The 18,151-nt window shown below is 32.6% G+C and overlaps 1 protein-coding gene and 1 long non-coding RNA gene across 2 annotated transcripts; one reads left to right on the top strand and one right to left on the bottom strand.

Moving 5' to 3' along the window:
- Positions 1-1,157: 1,157 nt before the first annotated feature.
- Positions 1,158-3,283, bottom strand: LOC133171665 (uncharacterized). The gene is made up of 3 exons (XR_009718840.1): positions 3,207-3,283; positions 2,927-3,053; positions 1,158-2,002 (listed from the first exon to the last, which is right to left on the bottom strand). It is a non-coding gene; the product is annotated as an uncharacterized LOC133171665 (long non-coding RNA).
- Positions 3,284-11,237: 7,954 nt separating this feature from the next.
- Positions 11,238-16,069, top strand: LOC133172027 (uncharacterized). The gene is made up of 13 exons (XM_061306831.1): positions 11,238-11,329; positions 11,450-11,529; positions 12,015-12,167; positions 12,466-12,591; positions 12,681-12,755; positions 12,839-12,982; positions 13,089-13,175; positions 13,427-13,573; positions 13,656-13,739; positions 14,599-14,694; positions 14,807-14,878; positions 15,658-15,709; positions 15,789-16,069. The coding sequence occupies exons 2-13, from the start codon at positions 11,451-11,453 to the stop codon at positions 15,919-15,921; spliced, it is 1,248 nt and encodes a 415-aa protein (XP_061162815.1). The 5' UTR covers positions 11,238-11,329; position 11,450; the 3' UTR covers positions 15,922-16,069.
- The last annotated feature ends 2,082 nt before the right edge of the window (positions 16,070-18,151 follow it).

Raw genomic sequence — 18,151 nt, 5'->3', positions numbered from 1 at the left:
ATGAAAGTAGTTCATGGACAGCAGCACGTGATCTATTTTTAGCACAAAATTTTTCCAGACCACTTCTTTTTATGGAGGCACGTAAAGGTCTGAAATGAAGAAAAACTACAGACAAAGTAATAAAACACCTCTATATTAAGTTTATTTTAAAAGTAAAGGAGAATTACTTATGAATTTTTTTTAAAATTATATAAACACAATAAAAAGAGGAGTTGTGTGTTAATAAATTGTGGTGAATTAAAATAATAATTATTATTGAACATGTGTTTTATAGTGTGTTGTTATAACAAATTCTTCAAGTCTTTGCTTCCAGGCAATGAAAATTGTGCAACATCAAAATTAAAGTTTTTGAATGAATTTTTTTCAACTTTGTAATTAAACAAATGTGGTATTTTAAGTATTGATAACTTCCAGATTTGTAATTATCAACAATGAATCACAAATAAAGTAGACATCGTAAAATTAATGTGAATGAGCTTGTTTTAGTACATATATTTTGTCATACATATATTTTCAAATTCCATTACATCCTAGCTCCATTTCAATAGGTACAAAATCATTAAGAGTAATTATTAGGGGATTTAATGATTTACAAACATTTTTTTAATTTCTTTATTTTGTCCATGGTTTTAAACTTACAATTTCACCAAGTAAAGAAAACAAAATCAACATAATTATACACAAGATTAGTACATGTTTAATCATATACCTAGTAATGCTAGAATTTTAAAACATTGACCATAATTTCAAAAACAAACTCAAGATTGTCATGTACAATACTGCAAAACAAAGTGCTAATGAAACATTCTGCTAATAAAATTAAGACAAATATGCAATCTACTCTCCAGTGATGAACTCTAAATTTCAATATTTATTTTTTAAAGTTGATACTAGCATATTTTTTTTATAATATTGATGGATACCTAATGTTCACAATGCTCACCTTAGTCAAATTGCTTTCTTGAGTCTCTCAGCCCCCTGTCTCTCACATCAAGTAAATATAAAAAACCCTCTCTGTGGCCCTAAACCATGTTTTGAGTGTTACATTATATATGTATTGACAACTGCATTTACTAAACACAAATTTGTCAGATTAGTATTCCCTTTTCAATGTAGTTCACTTGTTATGCTCTAACCATGGACACCCCCCCCCCCCAAAAAAAAATCAAACAATTGAACCTACATTGTTCAATATACATGAGGGTACACTCTATAAAACTAAATGCATATAAATGTGGACATCTTTCCAATGCTGATCTGGTAATTTTTTTTTACTTAATTCTTACAAATAAAATCTCAATATATTGGTCAAGAGAAATTTGAGGGAAAAAAAACATTTTTGACTGTTCTGAAATACACCTATGACCTATTATGATTAAAAAAAAACATTCAGCAAATTGACAGATGCTCATTTGAAAAAAAAAATAGTGTGTTACTCACAGAAAGCTGTGATTTTAGACATTGGTTTTACATACATGTATTTTTAAAGTCTGAAGTCTTTTTTTGTAATAACAGTGAGATAAGAACTACATGATAAATTTTAAAATAATTAATCCTTGAAAACTTATGTATAAAAGATTCACAAGATTAATCCCTATACACATTACACACGTACATTGCACACTGCTTAAAGACATTGTATCATAATATGTGTGAATTTTAATTTGGATGCACAGCCCTTGCAGCAGACAGATAAAAGGAATGAATTCTTTCTGATTTAGAAATCTATTTCAGAGTAATATATTTCAAAGTAAAACACTGAATGGAGTTCTCTTATTTTACATTATATGATTGATATTCTGTTACCAACATTATCTCAAAATCCTATATGTAAAACATCACAGGGAACAGCACAGTATAACGAACAGAATTGATGTTCCAAAGATGGCACTATTGGGCTCTGATTTACAATGTATCCTCACTGGCAAGAGTCTGGGTTTACCACGGATTTCTTTATAGTTTAGAATTTTAATGCAATTTTCACAAGATATTCCTCAAAGACCTACAATAATAAAATGCAGTTTTAGATCATTCAGAACATTCAACAATTAGAAAAAAAAATATTATAACAGTAGCAAATTACAAAACAATACTTATAAATCCTTTCTCTGTTGCCAAGGATGACAAGCCTTACCCTCTCTGCAAACATTGCCCTCTCTTCCAGAGTTCAAAGAAAGAAATTAAGATATTTTTATCAAACTTCATGTGCTGATATACATGTATATTGTGGAGAGCTTTCAGCTTCATGAACATTTTTTGATCTTGACCTCATTTCTGAGTTTAGCTCAGTTTCAAAGAAACCATTCTAAATATTTTTATGTAAGCTTCTGCACTGATACATTATTTGGTGAGAATTTATCAAATTTGTCCATTTTTTTTAACCTTGACCTTCCCAATAATCTTTGACTTTAACATTTATTATGTATAAAACCAATTTTAAAGAAATTATTCAAGATATTTTCATCAAACTTCATACACTGATACAAATTTTCATGTTGCATTCCTAATGAACCCTGGGTGGAACATTCATGTCCTATGGACATATCTCTATTTTTTAAAACATATTTCTGGTTGCATGGTCTAATTTGCTTATCCATTACTAAGAAACCTGAACTAATATCAGGCACATAACAAATCTCTTCACTGGCCTACTTGACTTACTTACATAAATTAGCAAGAATATAAATGATACAAATCAAAGCAAGTTTAGTATTGCAAATGCAATATGTCAATTAATTTTTGTAATGTACATATCAAATTGTGAACAAGAACAGCTTAATATTAAATTATGAGAGGGGACCTGCTTTAGAAGCTCGATATGCATTAACCAAAGACGCCTTGAGCTGATCATTGTCATCAAAGCATTTAAATGACATGCCATGCACATCATTATCTAGACAAGCTCCTGGATATCCAAATGACTTACTTCTCTCTTGCTTTTCTTTTGTAATAATGGGAAGACTCATGTTCATATTTGCAGTCCATTTGCACCTATAACTTTTATCCACACCATTATGAATCTTGAGTTTGCTTATTCTTGGCATTGACTCCCCCTGTAAACAAAATTTTACAAGTACCTGTATTAATAAATTCATTGACAAATGGTGTTAAGAATGAAAAATTTTAGTGTTTATAAGCAAGAAACTTGAAATTAAAAAAGAGGAACTGCACATAGATACAAATGCATGGGCTATTAACAAACTTACTTGATTCTTTTGTGCAAAACTAAGGTCTGTTTTAAATTGCATCTCAGAAAATCTATGGGAAACTAGTTAGGGATATGACACCTACAATATGTAAAGTATTTAATTCATAATAATTTAATCAACAATGAATACACAATACATGAAGCTTTCCATTAATTCCTGTTACTTTCTATACACACATCTTGATTATCTTCCTTAAATCATGCACTAGTTTATGGTACAAATAATGTAATACACGTAATACAAAAATTTCCATGGAGAATTTTAATTTTCAAAAAAATGTATAATACTGCCTACTGTTTACATATTACACTGTGCTGCCTAGTTATAAAAATAATGGATTCATAAAATGTGATTTTCACATAGTAATTAATCCACACATTAAGAAATGTGTGTCCCACTTCCTCTCTAAAGTCACCAAGATAATAAAATTAAAAATAAATTACATTTACTCAGTAGTCCCTAGAGAGACAATATATATACCTACTCTACTGTGGTTGCATGATTCTCCATCAAACTCAAAATATTAAATACTAAGAAATAATGGGTTCAAGCAAATTTAGTACATGAAATATTATCCAAAATTTTCACAAGTTTTTTTTTTAGCGGTATCTTCAAGCAGGGCCATTTCAAGACAATTAAGAAGAGATATGTGCGACCGGTCGGCAGGGGATGCTCACTCCTCCATGGCACCTGATCCCACCTCTGATGTTTTAGAGGTCTGCGTTTGCTCTGCTCCTGATTTGTAATGTTTGATGGACTTTTGAGCTTGAATACTGTTCATTATTTCCATATATTTGATGTGTAATTTGTGAATGCTAAACCCTGGCCTGGCCTACTTATTATAAGTATTGATGCATTGGCAATTTTAGTGTAAATATTTTTTTTTCCAGTTGAATAGCAATATAAGTTGACACAGTTGATGCAGAAAAAAGACAAGAAAAGTGTATCATAAATTATTGAAGAAGAAAATGGTAGCAAACATTTTCCTATTACCTTTCCTCCATGTCCTCTGAAAGTGCTACTTAAAAATATAAAAAGCTGCAATTTTTGGGAGGGTTTACTCCACGTAATTGGATTTGGAGTTAGAAACCTTGAGATTATGACACGAGTCATGTAAAATTTTATTATACTATAGGGTAAGTTTTTATTACAGAAATAAGTGCATGTGTATAGATATATGATACAGGGTCAAAATTTATGCAAAACAAATTGTGGAAACAATTTCACACAGTCACATGAATAGTTTATTTTTCTGACTAATGACTATTCAACATGTCCAATAACTTAAGTATTTTAAAAAAAAATTGACTTCAAAACATTGCAGTTAAAAACCTGGACACACTTTTCAATGATGTGTTTTAGGTCCCAAACAATGTTCCATACAATGTGTGGCCCTAATACCCGACGGTACAGCAAACAATCTCCTATTATTATGAGGCTCCTGAAGGAAATTTTACAACTTACTACTTTTTCTTTCTATCTGCTGAACAATATTGGCACGTGTACTTACTTTCCGAATGTAATAATTACAATGTGTTATTGAATATATCACAACCTGCTTAACATTTTTAAATTAAAAAAAATTCACCCTCCTTGCAGAGCCCCACTTAAAAATAGTCTTTATGTACAAACACAACTTAAAGGAGAGGTAATTCGGAACGTGAAGTCAAGAATTTTAACAGATATCTGATGATTGATCAGAAATCACATAGATATATGGCATTTTTAGAAACTCTGCAAGTCTGCAGAAAATTATTACACGTTCACTGCAAGGATTCAAACAAAGAGTCACGTTTTTACACACCAGAAATGTGTCTTACCTTCTATCAGCTGTTTTCACCGGAAACAATGGACATTCATTCTTCTATCGTCATAGGAAAGAGTTCCGCCGTAAACACATATGTTTAGTACTGTTTAATCTTTTCCCATTAGTTTGAAAGGAGTCAACAAACTATCAAGACTTGTTCTAAGCAAAATTCAATTGTAATAAATGCATCTATCCACAAAAGAAATATGCATACGCCAACCATGTGCTCTGTGGAATGATATGACTGAGGAAACTCGAGTGATAAACAGGACATTTTTTCCCGGTTTGCGAGAGATGGGTTAAAATCGCGTTTTGTCATTAATCAGACGATGCGATGCAACAAATAAAAGATGTAAGTTGTGTAAACTAAGGACCATTACTTAGATATGTCTTGTGTTGATGTTGTTACGGTCTCATTTATTCTAAAAACAATGTTATTGGAACTCTGTGTGACAGAGGAATGGCGGACATAATAAACGCAAGGCCTCAGGGAGACCACCATATGAAAAATCAAATTTTCAAAAATTATGGACAACGACACGAAAAAAGCAAAACAAATGGTTGTAGCCACATTATTAATGAACCGAACTGACTCCATTTTCACTGCATTATTCATCTCCTAAATGCTGTGGCTGCGCAGTTCTAACATGATTAATTTTCACCAAATGCAAACAATAGAAAAATAATTATTTACTAGTTTTGGTCTCTAACAGTAGGTAATAAGTGCATTAGCACTTTGAGTAACTTTGAGCTGGTTTGGTAATGTATTGAGCGCATTCTTGGTATTTATTATTTTAGAGCAGTATACATCCAAGATGGCTTGTACATCCCCCTTAAAACACCCCCCTTCTCGGCCATTCAATTATAGCGTGGAAGACTGCCATGCACAGCAATTGCAGCTTGATTTCCACGATGCAGTAAGTTCATCAATATCGGGATCTGAGCGAAAAAAATATTCTTTGCCATTTTTAAATGTCCGTTTTTCAGATGATGAAGTCGACTTTTCTCTAACCTAGCGCAGTGTAGTAACACTTGGACTTCCGGTCCACGGACTATCATTCATGCTAATGATACGTATGAGCCTCTTGAGGCGTGTTGTCGGGCATTTTTGCATCTGCAATTCTCCATCACCTTTATTTTCAGATTTTCCAGCTAAAGCATTTGAAATGCGTACTTAAGTCATTTTCAGGAAGCTTTGGCATCTCTTCCGGAAACGAAAGGAGAATTTATTTTGCGAAATATTGCTGCATTACTTATGATAAACAGATAAAAACCCTTAAAACCCAGATTTTTGTCAAATTTTTTGTTAAACATGCAATCTTTTATTTCTGTTCAGCGGGCTCAAACTTAATTTCCGGTTATGGCATGAAAATCATTCAACCGTTAAATTATCGATACTTACAATGTTGAAGATATCCGTACTTTTTAGATACAAAATTATATCCTTTATATGATTTTCCCCTCTAAAATAGGATGTTGCGTTTCTTTTGCGTTTCAGTATAATTATTTCACTAAATTACTGAATAAAAACAAGATCACCGTAATATTACCAGGCAACCCAAAATTTTTGGTTCATCTCTTCGTAATGTTTTGCAGTTGAGTTAGAAAAACCATTTGCAAATCAGAAATCAACCAGCATTATTCATACTTTTTATTTAGTTTTTTTTTTTACTTACATCGACGTCACAGGCACTTGGGGTATGGGCCCCCCTTTCCATTTTTTCCTTTTTAAATCTGGGGTCGAGTCACCTTTTTCCTATTTTTGTATTCTAATATGCACTGTATGTTATCAATAATGTAACTCTTTTGTCTCTATGAGCTGTTTTTAAATATATCGTTTTCGACTGATACATTTATGATCAGCTTATAGAGACAAGAGTGATAAAGGTGACTCGACCCCAGATTTAAAAAGGAAAAAATGGAAAAGGGGGGGGGGGTCCATACCCCAAGTGCCTGTGATCGACGTCTATTGAGAAGTTCATGACACTGGACTATTCTTTCCTATCCAGGTAAATTACACCCAAACTTCCAAATGAGATTTTATAGCCATGCAAGTTTTTCCACAAATAATTACAGGGTATAAGATTCCTCAACATAGTTAAAAAACGAGCACAAATTATTTTTTTTCTGTTGCAGACGTCTCTCTCCCTCTCTCTTGCTTTCTCTCTCTGTCTCTCTCTCTCTATATATATAAAACAGGTAAAAAGGCATACTTTGTGTGTTGAAAAGTGGTAAAGTCACAATTGGTTTGGTTTGGTTTGAACATATATTTTATTTCAATTTATAGTTACAAAGGGATAGGGCACAAGTTCTGAAAACTTATTACGCCCTCTTACACATTTACGATAAAAAAATTTCTGGCATTCTCATACTTTGGACAAACAAAAAAAATAATGATATTCAGGCGCGGATCCAGGATTTTTTTTTCCAGGGGTGGGGGGGAGGGGGTCCTTCCCAGTCAAAAAAATTCTTACCCCAAAAATTTCTTGACAAGCAAAAAAAAAAAAAAAAAAAAAAGAAGGAGCTAAATTCCCATCCCAAACGTAATAAACCAAGAAAACTTAATTAACGACTTTCGGTCTCAAATCTCAACGTTGAAAACCAACCCCGGTTCAACAGTGTTCAAAATTCAACGTTGATAAATGAACACCGGCTCAACTTTCAAAATTCATTCGTCACCGGATCTAACTACATGTACATATAGTACTGGTATTTAGAAGTATATTGTGTTTGTCATCAGGTAAATACGGTTTTCATAACAAATAAAGGAGAAAATTAAATTAAAATATTTAGCTGTGTAAATTTATTAATATGCTACGGTCGAAGAGTTACACCTTTTTATTTCATTTCTCGGTTATCCGCTCCTTGTTCATGCAAATTCGATTTAGATCAACCCCTAGGCATCCTAGGGCATATTTGATTCCTATGCACGCAGAATGACACACAGAGAAAAGAATATGGATAAGGCACATGCATAAATATATATATGTGTGTGTGTGTGTGTGTACAGTGTGTGTGTGTTACCACTATTAAATTTCTTTTCGTTTTCAACATAATATTATTTATAAATGTTAAGCGTAATATTTCTGTTTCCTTATAATTAGGTCAAGGGTATTTAAATCCGGTCTCAGGGTTTTTGGTCATTCGAATTAGTACTCGGCTATAAATAGCAACAATACCATGCATATTGATATCGAACACATTTTCTTTTTTTTGGGGGGGGGGGGGGTCATTTGTAAGTTGTTTATACTATATTTTCCATTGTAGTTTTGGATGTCCAGAATTTGCAACATAATTTTAATGAGAAGAATTTCTCATGAGATAATACATTTGTATATTATAGGTACTTATAACACTATTTATCTTGAACATTGCCACTAAAAATAATTCACACTTCTATTCAGAGGGAGACAATGCAAGAAGACTTAATCTTAATAATTTAATATTGTATATCATAGGAAAGATTACGCGAAATATTATGTTAAATCAGAGCTGGGTACACGACTCATATCTAATAAACACAGTAAGTTAAGTTATTAAGGATTAGAAAAGAAACGCTTTATTTGCGGATGAACAGGGTGAAGTAGAAAATAAACGGATTTAGGATTTATGAGGAAAATATTATTCTATAGCACAATCACTCTGTCTAAAAAAAAGTTGAAAAGTTTAGCGATTACACTTAACGTGACCTGTACTGATTCTGCTAAATGCTAGATTTCCAAAGTGCGTGTGTTTGTTTAATGTACTAGTATTTATTTAGATTATTTGAGGCTCGTTGCATGTTGAAGTATTTCCACTTTCTGATAATAACAGAAAATATTGGTTAATGTCAGATTGTATTACAAGCCAAAAACAACTACATGATTGTACATATTTAGTAGGCAGCGCCTGAAGGCAATGTTTTCAATCTAGCAAAGATTTCACCCGCAAAAAACAGCGTAATTCGTGACAGCAGAAGATGGATCTTTAACCGGAAGTGAATTTGGAACCTTGTCATTAATGAACGATTTCATCTGGTTTAATCTAACAAGCAGTAAAACATTCCAGTAAAACAACCTACGATATTTTTGAGTACATGTTATTTATCTTTTTGTTTAGAGCGGTGCCTTTCTGAAAAATTAAACTGTCAAGGGACTTGGTCGTTTATGACCGAACAAACAAGATTATTGCGCCATTACCGATAACTGAAACAGTAATGATTACTGGTATAGTATTCAGATAGTTCTTTTGAACGATAAAGCCTCATATCAATACGGGAACCTTATTATTGAAATTATAAGTTGTCCAGAAATTTCTCATACCGTTATATCGATTTTAATGATAATGCACGCAGTTTTCAAAATATCTTTTAATTTAATCATACGTTTATTGTTGAAAATATTATGTTATCAATACTCTGAAAGTGTGGCGGTGTTATTTAGTAGCAAGATGTCTGGAGAACTTATACTTCTATGACGTAAAAATATTAGAATTATTTGTGAAAGCTGTGGGCAGGCTTTGGTAACTACAACAGACATAAAGAGCGCTCTAGATAGACACTGAAGCAAAATGTCTTTGATTTTTGACAAAATTATACGCATATATTGAGTTTATATTTCATGATCAGCATAGGGTACCTGTTATTTACCCGCAGGAAAAATGTTCAAAGACAACGAAGTACTGAAGAACAAAAATCACTGTCGTGTACTAATGGTCATACGCAATATACATGTAAATGTACTTAACAAAGTACCTCGGTTTCCCACTGATAATTTTCCAAGATATTCTCAATTTAATGTCTTTGTAACATCAGATGTTCTTAGACAAAAAATCAACATACATTGTCGGTTTTTTTGAACGGATATCAAATGATGGAAATCTTTTTGGTTCTTTTTCAAAGAAAAATTAACAAAAATAAAGTTTCTGCTGTATTTCCCCAAATTTTGATTCAGAGGATGTTGTATGGCCTTACCTGGTATCATATAATCACACAAATGTCCTCCAATTATTGGAACTCGTTTTATGGGGAATATATATCTAAAAAAAAAAAAAGTTTAAGACTTCGATGCATGGATCCTTAAGTGGGGAGGGGGATACATGAAAATAAGTGTTCAGGTATTTCATCTTGGTCTATTTAGATGCTAAGAATGCTTGCTTGAATTGATTACAAATTGCGTAATACACGATAGATTTCAATTCATTTTATTTTAGATCCTAGGACAGATTACTTTAACTACATATATATTAAACATTGTGTTCATTTATATTGCTTTGCATTTTAGGACAAACACACACTCGAGTGATTGCTTTTTTCCCGCGAATTCAAAGGCAAAAGGGGTGCAAGTGTCGGAGTTCCTTTTTTTGTGGAGGGCTATGCAATTGTGATTTGTGACTTTTAATTTAAAAATGTACTCATTCAAAACATAGAATAATTTTATGCATTAAGAGGGCTGGGTGGTTGTGGCCATTTTCAGACTACATTGATCTCCTTTAGAAGAAGAGCTCCATATAAAGATATACAAAAATGATCAAATTTTAAAACTAAAATGTATGAAATTTTTGTTTGCCAAATGATAGTTGACAGCTTAAGATATATCTAAAAAATTAAGTTATATCTGATGGTTAATTTGTTGACCCCCAGCCTCCTTAACAAAATTTAAAAAATGCTCCGGCATTACATTTGACAAATTGCAAGATTGAAAAACAATTAGAGATTAAGAACCAGCTTTTTTAAAACATAAAGGACCTCTTTGAACAAACATCTGTCTTTTTGAGAGTCCAAATGAAATTGTTCGTTGATTAAAGTCTTGTCATATTACTTTAAAATGACCATCTGTAGTCCATTTTGGCATAAATCTAATAAGTACAAGGATTTTTGGTAAGAAAATAATCCCTCATTTGTATGTTCATGTGTAACAAAATATAAAATAGGGGGCTAACTTTCAGCATATATATGTCCATCCAGTGATCTCATTTATCATTGCTGAATGATAAAGTGTATCTATGAACTCTGATTACACAACCACAATACGTAAAGTAATATAATTGGATCCCAAGATTAGTCAGTTCGTGTAGGGAAAGCTACCGATTACACCCGGGCTCTTCACATACTGGAATAACCAACCAACAAGCACTTTCTTCTTTTTCACCCGGGGCAAGAGAAGTTAGGATGTAGCAATAAACCCAAACAATATTCGACACGTATTTGCTCACATCATATATCCTTTGCCAAACACCCCTTGGTTTTGTCATGTTTTGTCACGTGACCTCTTATAGGGTATATGTATTGCGGCAACTTGTTTTAGTAAGACCTGAACATTTATTCCAACAAGAAGTATGTAAACACAGTTTTTGGTATTTTTCTGCTTCGTATGATCACAGGAGTGTTAATTTAATTCTCCAGTATTGTTCTGTTGGAAAAATAATATCACTGTTTCATCATATTTTTTTCCAGAATGCTTAGATTAGTACTTCTAGGGGCCCTGGCCTCTGTGGCCTTTAGCATGAATCTGGGTGGTATGAACTTGGGAGCCAGTAAGTGAACAACATTTTTATTATGTTTTTCTTTGCCATATACTATAGATTCCCAAATATAAGCAAGAATTTTTTTTATTGCATTGTTTTGCGAGAAGCATCACTTGCGAAATAAAATGCTCAATTTTTTGCTGAAATACATGTAGAGACTCTTGATCAACAGTCCACTCGCAAATTATTGGTCTCGCAAATCGACTTCATGAAACATTTCGCGATATTAAATACTCGCGTAAAATAAGGAATCTACAGCAATAAAAAAATAATTATACAATAGAGACATTTAATTGCAGGGCTAAAGTACAGATAACAATGGATTGATCAATTTTTCCCTGGATAACTATTATTAATTGATGTATTTTCTATATCTAAACTGAATTAAGTTTTTAGGCATATTTTATATTTCGAATGGACAACAAATATTTGGCATATTAAACAGATTTGGGAAATTATAAAATAAATAAAAGAAGAAAAACTTTCACTTTCAGTGGGTGGCCTTATGGGAAACCTTGGAAACATGCAACAGCTTATGAAAAACATGCCACCAGGGGCGATCGAAAATGCTATTAAAAATTTAACCCCCGAAAAAATTAACCAGGCTTTGGAAAGCCCCCAGGTACAGAAAATGATGGAAGGAATGGGTAAGTAAACTTTTTCTGTTTAACTATCATTTGATTTGGAACAGAGTTAAATCATCGTTGTTAAACCTTTAAATCTAAAGGTTTAACAACGAATGTTTAACTCTGTTCCAAATCAAATGATAGTTAAACAGAAAAAGAAAAAAAAATACATTTGTATTTTCATTTCGTTTCAAAACCGTTTCGCGTTTAATAACATATTCCGAAATTTTGTTACTATTGTATATATCTGACAACTGGTGAACAAAATTAAAAATATCTAGAAGATGACAATTGAAAATAACTGACATTAATATTGCAGGTATATCAAAAGAACAGGCTGAGCAGGCCGTAAAAATGCTTCCCAAAGACCCCGAAAAGCTCGCTGGCATGATGACCGAAAAAATCAGCGGCACCAAGGCAACATTGGAGGGGATGGGTGTACCAGGTCAGCTAAAACTACAAATCATGTTAAACATTAGTGAATTACTGAAGCATTTTGGAATTTAACTAAAAAAAACTTTATATTTATTGCAGTTGACGAGCTTCCCCAGATCATCGATGAACTCAAAAGTAAATTCAAGGATGACTTTGGAATTGATATTGACAATGGTAATTTATTTTTTAAATTAAAATTTGTGTGTACTATTAATTATGTGTCTTGGCGTCTAAAAATATTTTTAATTTCTGTACAGACGATGAAGAGTCCATTGTTGGCAAACTTAAGCAGGTCGCCATTGACCGTATGAAGGAAGAAGGAGTAGACATTGATCCCGAAGATCCGGAGAAAACAAAGAAATCTATGATCCAGAGGGCCAAGGCTTACTTCGGAGTCTCCCGTGAGTAGATCGAGAATTCAAATTTTCGCTTTCTCAAGCATAAAAAAAAATCGCTCAGTTTTAGTTTCCAACATTCTAGTCTCATATCATTTTTTTTTTATTTTAGCCGATATGGACGATGAGGAATTCAAGAAGATTGTCATCAAGGACGTTCTGATCAACCTCCAGCAGCAGGGATACGACATTGACCCCGGTAATTCTTTCCCCCCAGAGACACTTGATGTTGCAATTTCTTAACACGTGTAATTTAACTCTCCTTTTTAATGCAAAAATCCAGGCAATAATTTAGAAAACAGAACTACATAAATTATTTTGATTGAACTTTTTGTACAAATTCGAAGTTAGGCAGTAGTTCTAAAATATATCACCTCTGCTCCCTCACACCGTCTGGTTACAATACTTGGAACTCATATGACGTCATTCTTTTTGACGACCTTTTTACAGAAGAACCCAAGGAAGCTATTATCAAGCTGAAATCCATGGCCCTGGAGATGGCCAAAGACTACGGCTTCGAGATTAACGAGGAGATGGAATGGCCCGAAATCAAGCAAAAGATCATGGAGGTCATGAGAGAGAAGGGCGTTCCTGTTGGTGTGTACAATTGTCCCATCATAAAAACCATCACAAATTTTAAGAAAATAAATTTAAAAATATCATTTTGCATTTGTTTCAGATGACCAGGAGAAACTGATCCCATACTTGGCAGAAAAATTCCAGGAATACCAGCCACTTATTATGGAATTCCTCAGCAACATGCGTAAGTTTAGAAAGTCCTTGAGATTTAAAATCGCTGACATACTTCAACAACAAAAACAAACTACTATATTGAACTATACTTAACGATAGTTTACTAAACTATCAAACTTTTTACTATTAATATTAAGGTACGATATTTACTATAGTAAATCAAAGCATTAACCATCAAATTGTAATGTTTCAATTTCTTCCATTCTTACCTGCGTTTTTTTTTTATTTAAAGGAAATATAACTCGTATATTCACATATTATTTCCAAATTTTGCATAACTGATATGGAATGCAGTTTCATTTTTGTTCAAATGATGACCCCAGGGGTGATTCAAAGTTTTAATTGTAAGTATATAGAGGATTAAAAAATTATTTTGAAGAATATCAGCGGGACACGATTTTAAATTTTAGGCAAGAATTTCAAAGTTCCGATGCTTCACGATGTTCTCAAGTTATGGCCTTGGGGTTAGAGTAGGGCTAAAATAAAAAAAAAATACATAATGAATATGTTTATACATGTATAAGATTTTTTTTAAACAAAGCTGTGTCAGTCAAGTTCATATCAAAGCACCCCCATGCTGTATGGATTCAAATTCGATAAGCTGAGTCATGACCCCCTTGACTAGGGTGGGGCCACACCGTAGTATAGGGTCAAAATTCTTTGTAGAAATAATGAGGGGGAAAATATTTTAAATTTTTTTCTGAAGAACATCAGGGCCAGTATGGTACTCGTTGAGGCCTATGGGTCACTTTCTCAAATTGGGTTTCTGTTTTTATCACCTATCAGAAAAAAAGACATTATATTAATCTAATTAAAACATATATTTTTCTGATTGATGGCTTAAAGATGTATTGAAAATATCCTTTCAGAGCCCCAGCCTGTACCTCAGGTGATTCCCCAGATGATGCCTCAGATGAGACCCATCCCCATCATGCGCCCTATGCCAATGCAGCGTCCACCATTCGGTCAGTACATAAAGTCCGTCCCTGTCACGTAATGAAAATAGTTTAATGCATTGAAACTTTGTAAACTTTGATTTTTTTTTTAAATTAACATACTAGTATTTCAAAATTTCAGCCATGCCCTTGAGTCTTAACCTTGAAATCAACATCGATGGTGATAACCAACCAAGTTTCGGTGACAGATACCGTAAGTCAGATAATATTGAAGTTTTAAGCTATGATAAATCGCAAATTTTGCGAATGACTCAGATTAAAAAAAAAAGGGGGGCATCAAAATGTCTGAAGTTGTTGTCATTAGTAAAAAAAATAGCTGAAACAAATTACAACTTATGTTTAAAAATACAATCTTTTTGTTTCTACACTTCTTTATATTTCCATTTTAACTATCATTGAGTAAATGTACAAGGTACCGTGAAAGAACATAGTCTGTTATACAGTGTTACACAAAAGTTTATTTTCCAACTGAGCCTGCTACAGCACTTGAATCATATAACTATATTTATGTTTTATCTACCTTTATGTGACCATTGAATTGTTTTTGTGAACAAAAAAAGGTTTTGGATATTTTAATTAAATTTAAAACTTTACATATGAAATAAAATTTGGTTGAATTATCAAGATCTGTGTTTGGTTAGCAAAGAAAAGTTTCCAAACATTCATTTAATCATTCGAAATATCGTTGACTAGTAACTTTATCTCAGTAACTTTTTTGTTCTCCAGTATTTATTTCTCCGAAAAATTCTTTTCTGTTTATTATCCATTAAAATTTTCACACGAAAATGAAGCCAAGCAACATCGAATGAAAGTGATACTGATGTTGTTATTTTGCATTCATTTGTTAAATCCAACATGACTGGTAAAAAAAAAACAAATCACATTTCATCGTATTTTGATCCTCTCATTCTTCTATATTTTGATTTAAACCTTCTAACATTTGTTCAAACGATTTTTTTATTACAAATTCAGAATACGGCGAGCAAGAAGAGATGATGGAAATGCTCCAGGACCTCCTTCACTAGTAAGTAACAGTGGTAACCAATCAGAGCAAAACCAACTGAATTATGTGATAAAAGCTAAAACTTTGTTCTTTTTTTTAGCCGCCACATGGCGAAGAGACTGATCGCTGAGAACCAGATGTTGCAGCACCGTCTTATGGCCTTGGAGAGACCAGTTATGTCAAGGTCACCCATGATTACCGCCATCATGGCCAGATCTGATACAGAGGAATAAATGATAGAAAAATAAATAGAAGACATCAGATGTAGACCCGCAGCTCTACCCAGAACAACACAATGTTAATCAGGACTAGTATTGTTTTAATTGATCTACCAGCAATAATTCTTGTATACCACGTTTTCATTAAAATTTCTAAACAATATTTCGTATTTTTCACTTGTGTTTTAAATTTCAATTCTTTATTTACTCAAAACCAGATCACTGGTGCAAGAGACACACATTATAAAACAGTATAAACACAAATAACAGGCATATAAACATATACCCAAAGGGAGGGAGAATTGATATTTTGTTTTTATTACGGACTTAATTAATTGCAGTTAACCGTTAGAGATGACATCGTTGATAACCGATGGATGTTTGTACAATTACACAAGTTTCCTCAAAATGCGTGTCTTTTCTGATACATTTTACATAAAGGTCATGACAGGCCTGTGGGAACCGGGACACGTGGGGCATAACCCCCCCCCCCCCCATATATTTTGCCAGTATATACTTCAGTATAGAAAACAAAGCTAATTTTATGAATTCTAATGATACTTATCACTCCTAAAGCAGATATTTTTACATCCACTAACAAAACAAAACAATTGAAAACCCGCGTAAGCGGTTTATATGACTTTTTTCTGCATTCGTTGCAACCGTTAATCCCCGTATTGAAAAAAAGAGACATTTTATTTTTTATAGTTATTTATGTATTAATAATATAAAGTGAGTGAAATGTGTAAAATATTGTATAATTGGTCTGTACGTTGCAGTGCTGGAAGAAACCACTCTCTAAGGGACATATTTCATACAGATGGTTTTAAAAAAGGTTCTATAAACTAGTCTTAAGTTAATCGATTGATTAATGGAATTGGTTTTCCTAGGTACGGAAGCCCATTAGTGCCAAACTGTATATATAAAGGAAAAGCAATATATAAAAGTAAACCTCGATATATAAACGAAATGCGAAATATATAAACAAAAGCTCGATATATATAAAGGAAATGCGAAATATATAAACAAAACCTCGATATATATAAAGGAAATGCGAAATATATAAACAAAACCTCGATATATATTAAGAGAAATGCGATATATATAAACAGAAAATTTTCCACTGCGTAACCTGTGTCGCTCAGCTGTCCATCAAGATTATATACAGATTAACTCCTGGCAGGGGGAAATCAGTTTTACAGTACTCTTGTATTACTTTCCCAGAATCAGCAGAATGGTGCTATTTAATAGTGTTTGTTTATTTATACATGTATATATCGATGAACTGTAATTGTAGCATTACTTAATATAATGCATTTGATTGAGTAGATGAGCATTTAATTATGTATTCATGAAATAAGTATGTTTATCATATTTTCTGTGTATTTATTGGCTTTACATGTATTTTGATCAACTTCCTTTTTACAACTACTGTACCTTGTTTACTGTTTTACAAAAATTAGCCGTATATTACCTTAAGTTTGGTTTCACAACCAAGAATTTATGAAATTAATGTTAAACATGGACTCTTAACAAGTTAAGTTTTTTAAATGCCCTAATTCAAATTAATTTAAATCTATTATAAAAATAATATACTTAGTCTAGTATATCCCCATTGGTTTCAAAGAAAGTGGCTCCCATCAGCCACGTACCTCAAATACCCTGAATCACTTGACTTGATGGGAGCAACTTTCTTTGAAACAAATACTGGCACATTCTTAGTAATGATAAAAACTGCAATGCAATTTTCTCTGAATTGCCTATTGTGTCATATAAACGCAATAAAAAATTTGGGTGATATGATCACCTCCTCACTAATTAAATAATCTGTATAACAGATGTGCAAATAGGATCCTGATGATGGCGGATTTGCAGCTAAGTAATAAACTGTAAGAAATTAAAAATCATAAACCTCGTATCACACCGCCGAAACACTAAATTAGTGTCGAGTCAAGTGATTTAAGGTACATGTACGTGGCTGATGGGAGCCACTTTCTTTGAAACTAATTTCAGTATTAACAACCAAAGATAGCATTTTATTGTTTGAATAAAACATCATCATGATATCACAGACATGCATTTTGCACTGGATTATATTTCAATTGAAAATACCCCAAATTTTTATTGCCATGAAATGAACATATCGAGCAAAAAAGTTTTGATTTTATTCTGCCCCATTTGAAATGTAAGAATAAAGCAGTCTTATTTATAAACTTTAAATTAATTTAAATTATCATATTAAGAC

The sequence above is a fragment of the Saccostrea echinata genome, unplaced genomic scaffold (assembly GCF_033153115.1).
Source record: "Saccostrea echinata isolate AGI-Se365-2 ecotype Australia unplaced genomic scaffold, CSIRO_AGI_Sech_v1 ptg000054l, whole genome shotgun sequence".
Lineage (NCBI taxonomy): Eukaryota > Metazoa > Mollusca > Bivalvia > Ostreida > Ostreidae > Saccostrea > Saccostrea echinata.
Note: the sequence above shows the minus strand (reverse complement) of the source record. Positions and strands in the feature narration are given on the sequence as shown.